This window comes from Perca flavescens, chromosome 9 (assembly GCF_004354835.1).
Source record: "Perca flavescens isolate YP-PL-M2 chromosome 9, PFLA_1.0, whole genome shotgun sequence".
In the NCBI taxonomy this organism is placed as follows: Eukaryota; Metazoa; Chordata; class Actinopteri; order Perciformes; family Percidae; genus Perca; species Perca flavescens.
The window spans coordinates 8,471,044-8,490,381 of record NC_041339.1 but is presented as its reverse complement, the minus strand read 5'-3'; the positions used below and the strand labels follow the sequence as shown (position 1 = coordinate 8,490,381).

General features: G+C 41.3%; 1 protein-coding gene across 5 annotated transcripts in view; it reads left to right on the top strand.

Moving 5' to 3' along the window:
* The window catches only part of nlgn1 (neuroligin 1), a 341,839-nt gene extending 323,630 nt beyond the window's left edge, over positions 1-18,209 (top strand). For all 5 annotated transcript variants that reach the window (XM_028588143.1, XM_028588140.1, XM_028588141.1 and 2 more), the window contains 7 exons: positions 4,250-4,435; positions 8,552-8,818; positions 9,598-9,959; positions 11,184-11,344; positions 14,359-14,515; positions 14,892-14,969; positions 17,347-18,209. In XM_028588143.1, the coding sequence (XP_028443944.1) occupies positions 4,250-4,435; positions 8,552-8,818; positions 9,598-9,959; positions 11,184-11,344; positions 14,359-14,515; positions 14,892-14,969; positions 17,347-17,943 (1,808 nt within the window). In that variant the 3' untranslated portion in view covers positions 17,944-18,209. The remainder of the gene's footprint in view (positions 1-4,249; positions 4,436-8,551; positions 8,819-9,597; positions 9,960-11,183; positions 11,345-14,358; positions 14,516-14,891; positions 14,970-17,346) is intronic.
* The last annotated feature ends 1,129 nt before the right edge of the window (positions 18,210-19,338 follow it).

The following is a 19,338-nucleotide window of genomic DNA, read 5'->3' as shown; positions in this document are numbered from 1 at the left end:
GAAAAAAAGGAAAAAAGTATTTTTTTAAAATCCCATCTTTCTCTTCATCTAGCGTTCTCTCTCTGGTTCGACGGAGATAGTGGGGATAAAAGCAGGATTCCTGGATCAGGGTTCACCTTAATATTGTCATCCCGGGGAGCTTAGAGGCCGAGCTGCCGTATCACAGTCTCAGTGATCACGGACGGTGGCTTTTAGCCAAACCTTAGATATAGACATGTGTGATCTATCCTACGTAGGGGAGGAAAATGGAGCGTGTCTAGCTTCATAGAAGCTGAACGGCTAATAAAACTCTCAACACAGCACGTCGCCAAAGACTTATAAGCTCACAGTAAATACCATGCAGCACTGAGGAAACTGAAGTGGCATGGTAAGGTATTTAATTCGATCCTAAGAAAGCTATGAAGTTCTTTTCATGTCTATTTAATTTTTTGTTTTACCTTCTTAACCTGTTTCTATACACAATACTGTTTATTTATTGCCTCATCATTCAGTGCCTCCATTATAAGGGTCAGGTTGCAAGATAAATCTTAATAATCCCAAAGTGGTCTAAAAACAAACAAACCGAACAAATTCATACTGCATAAAATTATTATAAAGTTATTTTTTCTTTTGGCATGTTGAGCAGATGTATCTTTCCAAGACAAACTATAGCAAGGGCTCAAAAGCTGCAATGGGAGACAGTGCTTTATGTTATGCACTTTGTAAATGAATTTAAAAAATAAATCTCTACAAATTAAGGTTTTTCTCTCTTTGCTCTTCATAGAGCATAATGTTATTTAAAAAACAAAGTAGAAGTGTAACAATACAAATCTTAATTGTTTTGCTGCAGTTTTAATATCACACAATCTTCTTCTCATTCAAATGCATTACATCTACTCACTAAGAAACAATTGTCAGCAAATCTGTAAATCATCTATTCTACACTGCTGCATTACTGAGGCTAACAGAGCAGTATGCATGCACTGTAACCTGCAGCCACTGTGCTTTTACATGTGTGTGTGCGTCCATTCATTGGTTTCATTATGACGACTAATTGTCCTTGCAAGACAAGAGAAGAACGTAAAAAATATAATCAGTGTTAGGTCTTCAGATATTCCAAATCAATCATGCTTGTGCTTTGTTTGCATCTGCGTCCGTCTTTTGTTGTGTGTGTGTGTGTGTGTGTGTGTGTGTGTGTGTGTGTGTGTGTGTGTGTGTGTGTGTGTGTGTGACAAAGAGGGAGGGAGAGCGGGAGAGCACTGCCCCGCTGCCCCATCACTGTTGGCGAACTAATCATTCTTCCTGCCTCGCTCTTTGTGATTGCCAGCCCATCCCTGCACTGCAGCTAAATTGAATCAATTAAAATCTTGTTGTAGATGGCTGCTGTTGCTTCCACACGATTAGGCTTTGATCAAGAAACAGACAAATAAATAAATAAATAAGCCAGGGGAAAGGGAATAGAAAAGGAATGAACTCAATTAAATAGTCAGGCGAGGGACGTGCCTGTCTGCTACTGTCAGTGTGATTTCTGTGAGGGAGTGAGTTTACGTGTGTGTGTGTGTGTGTGTGTGTGTGTGTATGTGTGTATGAGTGAGTGAGTGAGTGAGTGTGTGTGTGGATGCAAATGTATGTATTTGTCTGTGAGGGAGTCTACACAAACTGTGAGAGAGAGAGAGAGAGAGAGAGAGAGAGAGAGAGAGAGAGAGAGAGAGAGAGAGAGAGAGAGAGCTGTACAGCAGGATGCTACTTGTGAACTGATGACATCATGACAGAATACACGTGCGTGTGTCCTTTATACAGATCCGACATACTCTGTATAACATTATCAATTATAAACGTCATGAACATAATATATGCATTATGTTAACTATAATCACACTCTCATGTGCTATTTGCATAAATACATCTCATTAGAATCATATTAATCTATACCATTGTTTAATATGCAATGAAAATGCATAGGATTTTTATAGAATGGATGGGGCTCACACTCATGACGTTTATTCACAGAGCAGTGATGACATCATTCCTTTCTGCATTCCTCCTCAGAGGCATTCTTCCAGGTCTGTTTATACATGTGGCCTGAATGCATCCCAGTGGAAATGAACTGTAGTGTTGACTGACACTGGCTGATGAGCACTCCATTTAGCCACAGAGTAGGACAATGGTGAGAATAAGAACATGAAAGAAGGCAGGAGAGGAAGTATGTGAGGCTTGGTGGGTGTGTGTGGGGGACTCCCTGGATGCCTGTAGCAGGTAATGCTTTTAGCATGGAAATCAGGGGGAGGTGTTGATGGTGATGGTGGTGGTGATGGTGATGGTGATGTCAGTAGTGGGGCGGCGTTGGACATGAAATTGCTCTAAAAGACCAGAGCTTCCCTGTGGGTATACACTCACACTGGATTTATGCAACCACATTGAGCAGGAGTACCTGAGAGGTTTAATTGGGAGGGGGAAAATAGATTGGGTATAAATGCACGACCCGTTCTCACTCCTAACTTGTAAAATACGGACGCTTAGGCAGTGGCTCTCTGCGTCAGATACGACGCAAAAAGCACCCTTCGGTGTATGTTTGGAACGCACCGGGCAGATCAGCAGCACGACTGCAGCGATGTAAGGTGACGTAGCGAGTAGTAGATAGACCAAAATGCCACGCAAGGAGGTCGGTTGGGGTGGTGGATGGGTCAAACAACACAGGACTTTCACCCAGGAGACTGGGATTTGGGATTTGTGTGTCACAGAAACATACATTTTATAACCCCACCCATGAGCTTTTCTTAAACCTAACTGTCCCATTCTTATGCCGCACGTCAGTCAGTACGTCCTGACCCGGAGTGTCAAAAGTGACGTCAAGTGTTCTGACACTAAAGGAGACTTTTAGCGTGAAAAACGCCAAAGGCACATGACCAGGCGTCCATTTTTTAAGCAATGGGAGAGTGAGAATGTGTTGAGATGGAGGTGGGGGCGGAGAGGAAGTCATTTTGTTTTGAAGCAGGTTGATAATGTGATTATATGGGCAGAACAGCCTAGATGCAGAGTTAGGGCAATAAAGGCTGAAACTGATCTATTGAAGAATCCTTATTATTTTTTTCCTCATGCAAACATATTTTTGGCTCTGAAAATAGAACTGAGCCAACTTACAACATCTGATTTGCTTGGGCCAACTGAGAGGACTTATGAATGTTGTTCATTTTCTACAGTACATTCATTTAATTCTTTTTTTTTCTCTTTGCTTTGAAAAAACAAATCTATTTTTCTCTGAACAAACAAAGAGCGGTTTTCATGACACATGACTCTATCTCATCAACATCCTACTGTTAATTCTATTTGAGGCTAGATCATAGATGTAGACATGTCTCTCTCCAAAATGAGCTTGCCTGTGTTATATTTAGCATATCCACACTTTAAGTGGCTCTACAGGGCAATAACTCTTGTTTTATTGCAGCAAATTATCAAACAGCCAGGCTTGTTGGTTTTCCTTGTATATGCGAGAAATATGCCTTGTTATGTACTGGCAACTGTGCTTGGATGGTCCAAAAGTAAATTTTTGTTTATTTTATTTTAATCATGAAAATCAAAAAGAAAATAAGTGGAAAAAATGTTTCCCTGGTGGTCTTTATTTTTCATTTCATGAAGGATAATTCACTGCAAAGCTATACATGTTTTTATAAAAAATCCATGTGAAAACAAAAGTTTAAAAAGTAAAATGATTTCACATTGTAAATATATATCTTAATGTCCATATCAAGTCATGTTTGTGTTTTCCCTCCTACCTATCTGATTGTCCCTTATCTATTCAAGTTGACCTAGTTATGACAATGTAGAGGAAAAATCAATAACTCGTGGGGTACTGATAATAACATAGTTACAGAGCACTTTCATAGTAACAACATCACAGAGACCTCATACATTAACTCCCCTCCTCTGTCCTGTCCTGTCACAATTCATCTCTTATCTTTCTCACCAAGGTTACATTGTAACAACCGATCATTTATTTCATTGAAGAGTTTGCTTGTAATAGCTGTTAGTGTACTATTTTATTTAAAATCAATCATTTTGCTTTGAACATGTATATTTCTATGTCAACTTGTATAGGGATTCTAACAGAACAATTTCCCATTTGTCAAAAGGAATAACTTTAGCAACAACTTGTTAATTTGAGAAGTTTTTGGTTACACCATTATACATTTTTTAAAGAAGGGAATTCCTCTTGTCAATAAAAAAGAAGAATATGACTAACATCTCCTCTGTTCTTTATCCTCTCGTGCAGGGTTCCTGAGTACAGGTGACCAGGCAGCCAAAGGGAATTACGGTTTGCTGGACCAGATCCAGGCTCTGCGTTGGACCAGTGAGAACATTGCAGCCTTTGGTGGTGACCCATTACGTATCACTGTGTTTGGCTCAGGCGCTGGAGCTTCCTGTGTCAACCTGCTCACGCTGTCTCACTACTCCGAGGGCAACCGCTGGAGCAACTCTACCAAAGGTAAAAATCACAAGGCACCGCAGAATTTACATGGGATCTTCATGTATATTTAGGTATGCATGCAGCATTTTATGTGCACCTGAGTGGTGTGTGTCCATGTGAGGTTGGTGCAGAGGAAACTCAACACAGTTTAATTTAAGTTAAAGGTATTTTAGAAACCCCTGTGAGCTAAAACTTTCAGATTTCCGTTTCCATTTCTGTTCTTAACACTCCGGTTTCAACAGTTTTCTCTACTCTCGGCTAAGTATTACGCAACTCTAAGACGGCCACCTATGATTAGTCATCTGATCCAGGAATGCTGGACTAGAGTGCTTTTTTTACTACGCTACTGCGGTGGTGTTAACATTGTCCCATGTAGCTACATGCTAACGGCAGTAAAATGTCATCAGTGTTGTTGAATTCTCCTCAATTTCAGGTCACATTACTCCTAAACATTCACGGTTATGTAGTACTTAGTAGCTACATGCTAACGGCAGTAAAAGTTGTCATCTTGGCTGCCAATTTGTTAAATTCTCCCCAATTTCAGGTCGCATTCCTGCTAAAACATGTCCAATTGGGTATTGTTTGGTTCAGAAGCCTTTATCTGTGATGTTTGACGGTAGAAAGTGCTGCTTCGTTCCATTACAATCTAACATTAGCCTAGTGCTAAATATTAAGTACCTGCATGCTAATGCGAGATAGCTGTAATCTTGGCAGCCAATGCTGGTCTTTTCTCCCAAATTTCAAATTACTGCAGGGACATGTACGGTCGTGTAATATTTGGTTTAGAAGCCTTTATTGTTGATTTTTCAAGTTAGCAGTTAACAGTAGCTCCAGCTTCAACTAGTGATACGACAGTGAGGCTGTGGCGGAGCTCAGATTCCAATTAGAGCAGACTGGGCTTTGTTGGGAGGGTGCTTAAAGAGACAGGCACTCCCACAGAGCATCTTATACAGAGGGTGAATACAGGTGCAGCAGCCATGGGCAGTATGAGAAAACACTTTAAACATTAAAGCATGTAAACATGTTCTAATACAAACACAAAATACAAGTAAAACCCTGAAATGCTATATAATAGTTGCCCTTTAAAATCCAAAAAACACTTTATTTTCTCTTATATTGTCTGCCTAAAGGAACCTGTATTCACCCTCTGTCTGAAACGTTCCGTTTTAGTGCCTGTCTCGTTAAGCCCCCCTACCAAAAAGCCCAATCTGCTCCGATTGGGTCGCAAGAAAAATATAGCACACCTTGTCAAAGGTAGTTTTTATGCCATGAGAATGAGGGGGGTATATTCTAATGAGCCTGCATGTAACATAGGAACGGAAGCTAAATCAGAATGTCTTTTTGAATCCTACTGCAGCCCACAAAAAGCTGTCTGCCTTGTCTTATTTCACACTGTGTGGGTTGGTAGGCTTCAGGTACATAAATGTGCACAAGCACTGAACAATTGTGTTTTTCATGATATATAATGTATGATTTTGTGCCTTGAGAGGAGCATTTTGTACTCATGTGGGAGCTGCTTTTCCTGCATTTAACTATAACTCACCCACACTGTGATAATGAGATGCTACTTGAGTACAAATAGTGTTGTTTGTCACCAGGTTAAACAACCTACTGTTGTTTTGAAGGAAGGTAGAAAAATCAAAGAGAAAAACCAGGTACAACATTTCAGTAAAGGAATGAATAGATTTAGATTTTTGTTTGACAGAACACATGGGAAGAACTTGAAGCTCATGAGGACTTTTCCTGAGAACTATGGGCCATTTAAAGGATAAGGCTGGTGTTATTCTTTGTTTTTCAACTAACCACATAACGAATAACTAAGCGTTTAAAGACTCTATTTGTCCATTGTTTATTCTAAAGAAACACAACAATGTATAAAAGGCTCCATTACCTTGTATCTCACGTTATGGCCCTGTAGCAGCCATTTTTGTAAAAATAGGCTAACGATTGTGTCATAACCACATGACTTTCTGTCGCACAGTAGAGAAATTACCGTATAGTCAGGAGAAGCTCAACGGCAATCGGGGGGACGTGGAGGCATACAGGCAAGGAATAAGCCCATAGAGAGTCCATGAAAGCATCGGAACAAAGTATTTCAGCAACGTTCGCTCATGGACAGCTCCTACTCACGCTCTCTGTCTCTCCAAGATTCGGAATTATTCAGATTTCTCCTGGCACAACTTTCAGATAGGTTGCTCACGTTACATCTACGTCGTCAAGCTCAGTTTGAAGCTGCGCAGCCATCACCGGAAAAGTGCTTCTAATTGACTTCACTGGTCTCCGTCAGAAGTCTATGCTGTGTCCATTTCTTTCACTCAGCCCCAAACTAAAGATAAAAAAAATGGGACATAAAAAGGATATTACTTAGTTTGTATTAAAACACAATGATAGAATGGAGTCATGTCAGTCTGAACAGGTAATTGAAATTTGGATTTGTTGCTGATATTTCTCTGAATAGATATTCTGGAGTGAGCATATTTGAGTCGTAATCTAGATGACTGGACCCATATATAAAAAAAATTGTAGGAACATTATCTGATCATAGAACTGTAAAACAGACACTGGAAAGTAACCTGATCCTTAACTGTGGTTTTCAAAATCTGATCAACTAGAAGTTGTTTACCTGAATAGGGTATAATATCATATTTTTTGTGTGCAGATTTGGATGCCTTCAAATGATATGTTCTTTTATGTTATAAGCAGAGGCACACAGAGTCTGCAGTAGCAGATTTTTTCACAGAATGCTGTCTTCTAAATTCAACAGATTTCATTCTGCAGCTACATTTACATTGCTACGTTTTGGTTTTCATTATTTATCATATTATTCTGGCTGATTAGACTCTTTTCAGGTTGAATGTGAATTTATTAAGTCACTAATCATTTTTACCAATAAGGATGACAAAGGTGTCATTTGTCCCGCCCAACAGTGGACTCAGGAAGATGTCAGTCACACCCACACAGTCCTGGAAAAGTGTTTTTAGCTCCAGTAAAAGAACTAATCTCTGTTTAAACTAAAGGCGCTGACACACTAACCCGATAATCGGCCGTTGGACAGCCTGGCGAGGTCAGTGACTTGAGTCTGTTTAGCGTGTTCCGTGCCGTCATCCGTCGGAGGGGAAGTCGGCCTTTTATATTCGCCGACCTGACATGTTCAGTCGGAGGCAGGGCTGTAGGGACTCACCCGGAAATGGCGAGTGGAATGAGCGTGACTAGAGTCTCTCAAAATCTGACAAAAATCTTTTAAACTGACCTTTGTTGATCTGAAATGAAGACAGATTCAGCAACTGCATGGCCTATTTGTCGCTTAAAATGTTTTCAGAAAAATGTTTAAGTGAACTATTTAAGTACAATATGAGATTATATTCTGAAAAAGCCGCCATGACAGTCTGGCTTTGAATTTCCGGAGAAAACAAACCCATGTGACGCGTTCGTCCAATCAGCTGCCGGTTTTCATTTTTTGGGCGACAATAAAGATTAGCGCCGCCTGCTGTTATGGAGACATATTACGCCTCGTCTCTTTGGTGTGTTTTGTGGCACGTTTTGGACCAACTCCAGGAGACTGATCAGTCCGACTGGCTTTTCTGCCGACGGTTGGCCATCTGGTTGGTGTGTAACTGCCATAACACGCCCAAACCGCATGTCTCACGAACATTCTCGTATAATGGGCATGGGCGTGCCCTGGGTAAACAGGAGGCAGCATGTATACTCCGCCCGTTGCTGGTAGTAACATGGTAACTTTAGTAGCTTAGTCTCAGAGAAAGAGACGTCATGACTCAATCAGGCAGCGAAACATTGGCGTCAGTGTTGGTGTTGCCAAAGGTCTCCGTTTGCGGCCGTTGAGACTGCAATACAACCCTGCAGATTTCAAACCAAAACGGATAAGAAGTGTTTTCAAAAAGGGCTCTGAAATGCCACAGCAGGGGGAATGCGAAGTGTAAACGTAGCAAAGGATATTCTTTTTAAAACCAAAATGTAGCAATGTAAATGTAGCCTGCATCACCACTGAAAACTGAAAAAAAAAATCTGCAGTTTCTGTTTGGGTCTGGTTATAAGTTTCAGAATGATAATTTGTTGCTTTGTTTCCTACTCTGCTATTTTTGTCTCCAGGACTGTTTCAGAGGGCCATCGCCCAGAGTGGCACAGCTCTGTCCAGCTGGGCTGTCAGTTTTCAGCCAGCCAAGTACGCCCGGATGCTGGCCCGTAAGGTGGGCTGTAACTTGGAGGACACTGTAGAGCTTGTGGGGTGTCTTCAGAGAAAACATTACAAGGAGCTGGTAGATCAAGACATCCAGCCAGCCCGCTACCACATCGCCTTTGGACCTGTTATTGATGGAGATGTTATACCAGATGACCCTCAAATACTCATGGAGCAAGGTATCAAATGACTTTACTTAACTTAAAGGAACACGCCGACTTATTGGGAATTTAGCTTATTCTCCATAACCCCCAGAGTTAGACAAGTCAATACATATCCTTCTCATCTCCGTGTGTGCTGTAACGCTATCTGACGGCTCCAGCGGCATCAGGCCAGCACAGAACATGCAAGTGACTGGTTCCAGCAATCCTACTGCTCCGAGTAAGTGACAAAATAACGCCAACATGTTCCTATTTACATGTTGTGATTTATAAGTCTAGCGATGTACAAAAACAACGTAACATGAGACACAGCCGTCTTTCAACTGTAAACAAACCGGGAACTATATTCTCAGGCGGAAGAATATAGTACTTGGGCGGAGTGATATGCTCGCAGCAAGCCTGTCTGAGAATATAGTTCCCGGTTTGTTTACTGTTAGAAGACGGCTGTGTCTCATGTTACGTTGTTTTTTGTACACGCTGTGACTCTACAAATCACAACATGTAAATAGGAACATGTTGGCATTATTTTGTCACTTTTGTCACAATTCGGAGTAGTAGGCTAGTTGGAACCAGTTACCTGCAGGATCTGTGCTGGGCTAAGCTAATGTTGGAACCTTCAGACAGCGTTAAAGCACGCACGGAGATGAGAAGGGTATGTATCGACTTGTCTTACTCTGGGGGTTACGGTGAATAAGCTAAATTCCCAATAAGCAGGCAGTTTCCAACAATGTCCTTACCCTATATTTGTGCTTTTTAACAACCTGTGCTTTTTAACAACCTGCACCATCTCTTTCAAGGTGAGTTCCTCAACTACGATATAATGCTGGGAGTTAACCAGGGCGAGGGCCTTAAATTCGTGGAGCTTATCGTGGACAACGAAAATGGCGTTCAGGCTAACGACTTTGACTACGCCGTGTCTAGCTTTGTGGATGACCTGTATGGCTACCCAGAGGGTAAAGACATCCTCCGAGAGACCATCAAGTTCATGTACACAGACTGGGCGGACAGGCACAACCCGGAGACCCGCCGGAAAACACTGCTGGCTCTTTTCACCGATCACCAGTGGGTGGCACCGGCTGTCGCCACAGCTGACCTGCACTCCAGCTTTGGGTCACCGACATACTTCTATGCCTTCTACCACCACTGTCAGACTGACCAGGTGGGTCTCTAGCTGTCTGGGTAATTGTACATCTACTTTATGGAGTTACAAAATACTGCTGGTTTGTTCTATGTCTCGCTGGGTAAAGCTTTCAGTTACTGTTCACACATACAAAGCCATCATCTAAGATCAAAGAGAGATATTATAAAGAGAAAGATTTGTGTTCAAATTGCTGCATTTTAATATCAGTTACTCATACTGTATCACCTCTTAAGGTGCTTAAGTAGTCTGGTTACAGATCTCTGAATTACCATCGACATTTCTGATTTGGGCGATTCAAATTTAGTTCGGAGCTCATTGACTGGAACGTTTCCCCCAGAGTTTTGTAGGCGGGATTAAGAATGGTCATCTTCCTACATAGATAACTCGCTAATGACAGAAAAATTGAAACAAAAAGTGTGGATGAGAATGGACAAAGCTGTACGTTCTATCAGAACACACAATTTACTTTGCCGTAATTACTGTAAAGCAGGCAGCCAGAATAGGCTTCTGTTGTGTCAAATTTATGTAGAAATAGATCACACAGCTAAATTGCGTCATAATATCAAGGCAGATTTCCTAACAGTACAAAGAGACAGCCCTTCACGGCACTAAACAAGGTCTGATTTCATTCCAAATACGTTATTGTAACTGACTAGTTTACAGCCTAAGAAGTGACAATTTTTACTAGTTTCTTCTTCCTAACTAACTAACTAAAAATGTTTTTGCTTATAAACAGCTACGCTGACTAATTAAAAAGAAAGTACGAAGTGGTGATTCAATTTCCCCACTTTCTTTTGGCATATTTCAACCCGCTACATGTTTTATTTATAATGTCATGCTGTTTTTGTGACGTTTTTTGTTATTTTTTTTTTATGTGAAGCTGACTGTAGCACTGTGCCCAAGACAAATTTCCCCTCAGGGACAATAAAGTTGACATTACAGTGCGTAACTTGCATTTCAACATTTAAGTTTCAAATTCAGCTCAAAGCCACCTTCTTCTGTCTGCCCCTTTATTCCCATCTTGTCTCTCTCTATTACAATGAATAATGAGCCAGATATGGTAAGCAAAATTATATTAAAATATATTCTCTCAAAAAAGATTTCCCCAGCTTCTTGGATCTGTCTGTGTCTCTGTGTATGGTCACAATATTCACTGTGTGTCAACATAAAAAATAATGCCTTTCAGTATCCTGTATCTTTCACATGTAATAATACTGAACGGATTTATCTGCTGCTCATTAGGTACCACCATGGGCAGATGCAGCACATGGAGATGAGATCCCTTATGTGTTCGGCCTACCGATGATTGGACCAACAGAGCTGTTTCCCTGCAACTTCTCCAAGAATGACGTGATGCTCAGTGCCGTGGTCATGACCTACTGGACAAACTTTGCCAAAACAGGGTATGATGACACTACCAAGGACTAATACAACTTTCTATGCATTATCCCCATGGCCTGGGACAGTGCCTGTTAACATTTAAAACATTAATGTTAACATTTAACATTTAAACTCTTTAAATGTACTGTAAATTAATTTTAAATTTACAGTAAATTCAGATTTACGCATTAAGTGAAGTAGCTTGGGGGATTAGAGAAACCTGGTTTCTGTAATCGGGTTAGGGGATTAGAAAAACCTAGTTTCTGGGGCGCCTGGGTAGCTCACCTGGTTGAGCGTACGCCCCATGTACAGAGGCTTAGCACTTGTCGTAGTGGCTGCAGGTTCGGTTCTGACCTTTGCTGCAGTTATCCCCCTCTCTCTTCCACTTTCCTGACTTAATCCGTCCTATAAATAAAGGCAATAAAAGCCCCAAAAAAAATTATCTTTAAAAAAGAAAAACCTGGTTTCTGTTATCGGAATGGGGGATTTGGAAAACTGTGTTTCTTTAATAGGAGCAGGGCATTAGAGAAACCTGTTTTCTTTTTTTTAAAGATATTTTAGAAAAGAGAAGAGTTGGGTTAGGTGGGGGATCAGAGAAACCTGGAATCTGTAATGGGAGTAGGCGATTAGAGAAACCTGGTTTCTTTAATGGGACTATGGGATAAGAGAAACCTGGTTTCCCCAGGTAGATTTCTCCTGGTTAATGTCAAAGTCTTAGCTATGTATAGGTTGTTGGGTTTCCAATCAGTTTAAGTACCTATGTGCATAACAAAGACTTCAGTAAGTGGGACTGGAACTGCAGAGTGGGTAGATAAAAGGGGAAAAGGGAAAAGGGTGGCTGTGGCTCTGGTGGTCAAACGGTCCTCCACCAATCGAAAGGTCGGTGGTTCCATCCTGGCCCTACATGTCAAAGTGCTCTTGGGCAAAACACTGAACCCTGAATTGCTCTTGATGCTAGGCCATCTTTGATCATCATGCGTCATGCATCAGCGTGAATGGTGAGCCGGTGGCACCTGATATAGTAGCCTAGGCCACCAAGGACGAATGTGTGTGAATGGGACGAATGGTGCCAATAGTGTGTAAAGTGCTTTGAGTAGTCATTAAGACTAGAAAAGTGCTGTATAAGTGTAGTCCATTTACCATGAAAGGAGAAATTATTACATATCATCAAAGTCTAAATAAGTTGGTTTGCACTGCTGAATGTTTAACTAATTGTCAAATTCAGACACTTTCTTGCTGTGAGGGAACACTCCGGCCTCCCTGCATGTCCTCCTCAGCCAGCTCCCACAAAGAGACACACACCAAATATAACTGAATAAAAAAATACAGGACTGACACAGTGTCTTCTCTCGCTACTACAGTAAAAATAAGAAATTCATGGTTTTAAAATAAGGTCAGATAGAGAAGTCTGATTACTACCTGCTGCATGAGCTCTGCCAGGCTGTAATGCACAGTGAACGTCTTTTGACTGAAACAAGGTATTTTCCAAATAATCTATTTGATTTACAAGCTACTGTATGTTCATATGCATAACATACCATAACTCAACATAAAGGTCAGCCACAGGGTTATTCAAATAATGTTGTTGACATTTGTTCTGCAATGGATCTTACAGCACTTGACAACATGCAATAATCATTACAATACCATGAACTAATTGATAATGTCATTGTAATTGTGTTTCCTCAATATTAACCTACAGTATATTTGATGACCAAGAGTAGTGAATTGTGCTATCATGTTTTATGGACTGTATAGTGTAATTGGTATTCTATGCACCCTCTACTTTCTACATATCTTCAAATACATTCTTAATTAATGGTTGTAGCCTGAAGAGTGACATTCTCGATGGGACAAAATTTAAATCCTTTTCTGCCCCCCTTCTGTCACACACTGCCTTAGAGCATATAGTCATGGCGGTAATTGTTTTTCGAGAGCGTAATGGGGGGACATTGGCTTTTTCAGTGCACTGCCCAGTAGCCCTGAGGGGAAGAGAAAGGCACTAATGATCTACATATATAACCCCAAATTGACGTAGAATGCCGGGTACCTGGGAGATTTATGCTGCCAATTTGAATGGTTAAGCGTATTCCTGATGAGCTCTGGCTGGCTCCATATGCCGCTCTCAGACAATGGGGCTCTCAGTGTGTCTGAATGGGCCTCCATAGCTCACATCGCTGGCTCTGTTCTGCCCAGATTAAGTGTAAGGGGGTCTTTTTAGCACAGGATCACATGCAGAATGTGCTCAGTAAACTATACTTAACAGACCTGAATTTACAGGGTACACCTTTCTTGTGTTATTATGGCTCAATTCTAATATTTGGTACATAATGCTAAAATAGTAGCTATGTCTTATAGCAACCACTGAAGCATATGCTTTATGGAAATTATCAGCTTGGTTGAATTGCATCTTGATTCTATACTCAAACATATTCCTTGGCCGGAAGTCTTTTATGTAGAAATTATATATAAATAGGTTCACTCTCAACAAGACATCCATAATTTAAAAAATGCAACATGCAAATTTATTTTTAGCATTTGAATAAAACTTCAAATGAGGGAAACTTCTGGGGTTATTAGCTATCTCAAGACCTTTTCATTCAATCAGAATCTTTAGAAAACCAATCATCTGTGAGCAATAATACCCCTTTTGACCTTTTTTTGATTTTATCAGGTGTGATATGTTAGAAACTGTTGATTAATATTTGATAAATCCTGGAGGCTGCATCTCAGCACTGCATTCCAGTATTTTCATAATTACACTGATTAGCCTGAGGGAGATGCTACACATATTTTTAATAAAAAGACAGTCCCAAAAGGTCCACTCCACCTTTAGTTTAAATTTAGTTTTTTCCTGTGCCCTAAAGTAAACAAATAAAAAGTGACATAACTATTTCTGATTGGGCGAGGAGAGTACTGCATCTTTAATAGGAGACAATGTGCATGTGTATGGTTCTGCCATAAGATCATTAGCAGATCTCATCGCTCTGTGAATTATTTCATTAGAAACTATTTCCTCCTTCTATCTTATTGTCAGGGATCCAAACCAGCCTGTCCCCCAGGACACCAAGTTCATCCACACCAAGCCCAATCGCTTTGAAGAAGTGGCTTGGACACGCTACAACCAGAAAGATCAGCTTTACCTACACATTGGCCTGAAGCCCCGGGTAAAAGAGCACTACCGTGCCAACAAGGTAAAGTTAGCTATTACGAAATGCACTTTATGTTGTAGTTATAGTTATACATAGTTAAACAGATATAGTTGGTAGATTTGGGATGCTATGCTATTGTATTGTTTGCATTATTGTCCAGGCAAACTCCAAATAAGGATGACACTTGTCGATCTGTTATTTGGGTTTGGGGCAAATTATTTCAATGCCTTATTTTACTTAAATTCAAAGCAAAGCTTAACCATTAAGATTAAGTTGAGATATAAGCATGCAAGTTGTCAGAATGACTACATTCTAATGTAATGTCATATTGATTTTGGTATGCTCCTCACAAGACACTTCTTATATATGGTTTCCATTCATTCTCTCTCCCACTTCATATTTTCTCTCCTCTCCTAAGGTCAACTTGTGGTTGGAGCTGGTTCCTCATCTACACAGCCTCAACGAGGTCACACAGCTCATCCCCACCACCACCAAGGTTGGTACTAAACCATGTATATATATATATATAACCATATACACTCACCTTAACGATTATTAGGAACACCTGAAAGATTTCTCGTTAATGCAATTATCTAATCAACCAATCACATGGCAGCTGCTTCAATGCATTTAGGGGTGTGGTCCAGGTCTAGACAATCCCCTGAACTCCAAACGGAATGTCAGAATGGGAAAGAAAGGTGATCTAAGCAACTTTGAGTGTGGCATGGTTGGTGGTGCCAGACGGGCTGGTTTGAGTATTTCCCAATCTGCTCAGTTACTGGGATTTTCACACACAACCATTTCTAGGGTTTACAAAGAATGGTCTGAAAAAGGAAAAACATCCAGGATGCTGCAGTCCTGGGGGGCGAAAATGCCTTGTTGATGCTAGATGTCAGAGGAGAATGGGCAGACTGATTCCAGCTGATAGAAGATCAACTTTGACTCAAATAACCACTCATTACAACCGAGGTATGCAGCAAAGCATTTGTGAAGCCACAACACGCACAACCTTGAGGCGGATGGGCTACACCAGCAGAAGATCCCACCGGGTACCCCTCATCTCCACTAAAAATAGGAAAAAGAGGCTACAATTTGCACAAACTCACCAAAATTGGACAGTTGAAGACTGGAAAATTTTTGCCTGGTTTGATGAGTCTCGATTTCTGTTGAGACATTCAGATGGTAGACTCAAAATTTGGCGTAAACAGAATAAGAACATGGATCGGTCATGCCGTGTTACCACTGTGGAGGCTGGTGGTGGTGTGGTGGTGAATGTTTTCTTGGCACACTTTAGGCCCCTTAGTACCAATTGGGCATTGTTTAAATGCCACAGCCTACCTGAGCATTGATGGCTACTTCCAGCAGGATAATGCACCATGTCACAAAGCTCGAATCATTTCAAATTGGTTTCTTGAACATGACAATGAGTTCACTGTACTAAAATGGCCCCCACAGTCACCAGATTTCAACCCAATAGAACATCTTTGGGATGTGGTGGAACGGGAGCTTCATGCCCTGGATGTGCATCCCACAAATCTCCATCAACTGCAAGATGCTATCCTATAAATATGGACCAATATTTCTAAAGAATACTTCCAGCACCTTGTTGAATCAATGCCACGAAGAATTAAGGCAGTTCTGAAGGCGAAAGGGGGTCAAATTAGTAGGGTGTTCCTAATAATCCTTTAGGTGAGTGTATATCTCAGGTGCCTCTTGTGAGCTCCGACTTATGTGGTTTGACATGATATGATTGACATGATAGAAATTGAAGTGCTAGAAGATCAAATCATTCTTTTAAGCCACACACAGCTATAGTTTTACTATGGTGAGGATGAAATTCACATCTGTCAAAATATACATCAGCTTTACTGTCAGTTTTCATAGGGATTCCATACGTTCTAATCCCAAAAACAGCATATCAGGTGTTATCAATTAATACAAATCTAGTTTTAAGAGTTTTAGGCCACCCAATCTATTGCTGAATGTTATGTTGGCTGGGCCCTTTCTCTGTGGAGTTTGCACGTTCTATTTGTGCCTGCATGGGTTCGCAACCTGTCCAGGATGTAGCCCACCTCCCGTCCATTGTCAACGAGGATTGGCACCAGCTCCCCGCAACCCTCAAGGATAAGCGGTTATAGCTAATGGATGGATCTTTTGAAATTTGATTTGATTAAACATGATTTATATGCCATTATCTATATATTGGATATGTTGTATTGTCCTCATCAGAGGAACAACACCAATTGTCAATTGTTCAAATGCATAAAGGAATAGCTCAACATTTTGTGAAATATACTTCTTTGCTGAGAGTTAGATGGATACAACTCTCATATGTGTGCAATACGTATGGAGCTAGAGCAAGGAGTTGATTAGCTTTGCATTAAGACTTTGAACTTACAGCCCCACTCTGCCCAATGTTAATCAGGTCAATACACAAACAGAAACTAAAACAAAAAGTGATGGTTTTATAGAAAGTTACTTTCTATGTTTGAACAGAGCTAGGCTTGCTGGTTTTTTCTGATTCCTATCGTTATGCTAAGCTAAGCTAGGCACCTTATGGCTACAGCTCCATGCATGCACACACATTAAGGACAAAATTATAATGTGCTAGAGGGCCAAAAACATCAAATGCAGGTCAAAAACCCAACATTTCCAATAATGAAGGTGTAAAGCCCAAAGCTTGGCTATTTAACTAAATACCTGCACTGGACCTGAATGGACTGGAAGTGTGCAGTAACTCTATTTCTCAAATATATCTAATAAAACGTGTATTAGCATGAAGAAGATTGAACTTTCTCAAACACTATATCCTTGAACATAGTTTAAACTCTTAAAATCTATTACATACTGAATGATGTTCTTCCTGTCTTCAGATCCCTCAACCGGAGGCTACCAATCGCACCCCAAAGACTAAGGTTCTGGCGACCAAGCGCCCTAACCCGAGTCCGTTCCCTACCGAGACCCAGGACAGCCACAACCAGCCACACCTGGTGGACCAGCGTGACTACTCCACTGAGCTGTCGGTGACCATCGCCGTAGGAGCTTCCCTGCTCTTCCTCAACATTCTAGCCTTCGCCGCCCTTTACTACAAGAAGGACAAACGCCGGCATGACGTCCACAGGCGCTGCAGCCCCCAGCGGAGCACCACCAACGACCTGGCTCACACTCAGGAGGAGGAGATCATGTCCCTGCAGATGAAGCAGCACTCAGACCTGGACTGCAGGGGAGTGGGCGACTCCCTGCACCCGCACGATGTGGTGCTGAGGACTGCCTGCCCGCCCGACTACACTCTGGCAATGAGGCGCTCACCGGACGACATCCCGCTTATGACGCCAAACACCATAACCATGATCCCCAGCACCATGGGGGGGCTCACCTCACTCCACTCTTTCAACACCTTCCCCAGCAGCGGGCAGAATAACACCCTGCCCCATCCGCACCCACACTCACACTCCACCACCCGGGTATAGCCCTTTGGATGCACCCACGCAGGCAGGACTCTGATGGCTGAGGCAAAAAGCTAACACCACTGCTGCAGCAGAGACTTAAGGCCGACATGCTGACAACCACAGAGCTGTCAAGAGCTGAAACGCCAGCCTGGAGTTGCCAGACACCCATGGAATTACACTGGGATTGTACAACACCCTGTTAATACCTGAGGGAATATAGTCAAGGGATTTCTGGGGGTTTGGACCAGAGGAAAAAAAAAATTATGTTTTTGTAGAAAATTCAAATAAAAAAGTACAAATAGGAGTTTAAGAAAAACAACCTCACAAGCTAAAACAAAGAGGAGGATGTTTTTAATTATTATTTTTGTTCTGATATTGCAGCAAAACATGGTACAGTAAACTACTTTTTCTTTCTAACGACAATGGCCTTCGGGAACTTTTGACAAATGACTGCTTGACAGTATTATCTGGAAGCAGAAGAGAGCATCAGACACGTCTCGGAGGGGAGAAGAGGGGAGTACTTTGTAAAAGAAAGAAAATATTGTTCTCCTTTGGCATCGCACAGCAGATTACTCTGTTGTGGGGCACAGAGTAGATGCGGTGCAAACCAATTTAGGCATGTGTTAACTTCATAAATGGAGGCTATGTAAGATAAAGCAAAAATTATTGTTGAATAGAACAAAAGAAGGACTGGAAACTTCAAGGAAAAAAAGAAACCCTGTATGCACAATGGAACCATTTTGAGGAAAAAAATGTCACAGATACTTTTCATCCATTTATTTTTGAGGATCAGGAACAATTTTATTGTATAGAACCTATTTACATATCTAGATCTGTACACTAAGCACCAGGCTGTTTAAGCCCTCTTCTCTGGGGGGGGGGGGAGGGTCTATACTGCAAACCTGCCAGGACTGTACCAGTGGGAATCGGGGATCCACCTACTGGCTTTCTGGCAGTTCCAACTTCAACACAGAGAGCTGGGGGACAAAGGATAATTGGATATTTTAGCACGATGCGCATGACAATTTATCTGCTTGATGGCTGCTCTGCTGATTATGTCATTATTAAGAATAATTTTCACCCTCTCCCTTGCATTGGAGAAATTTCAGACGGATTTCCTGATTGGATTACAGGAAAACTCACACCCTTGCAGGACCATGGAAAATACAGTTCCAGGTTGTGGATGTTGTGGGCTCGATTCCGGGACAGAAAGGGGAGTGGCTGGGGATATGGTAAAACTTTCTAGCATAACATAATATAGCTTGAGCGGAGCTGGGCATATAAGGACTAGTTTTGTACTCTGTGTGTTGGTACTACTTTTTGATAGTGGTGAAATCACATTACACTGTATCAATCAAACTCATTGTACCTTCAGTTGAGATCAATGTTCTTTGCTATTCTACCTATTGGACCACT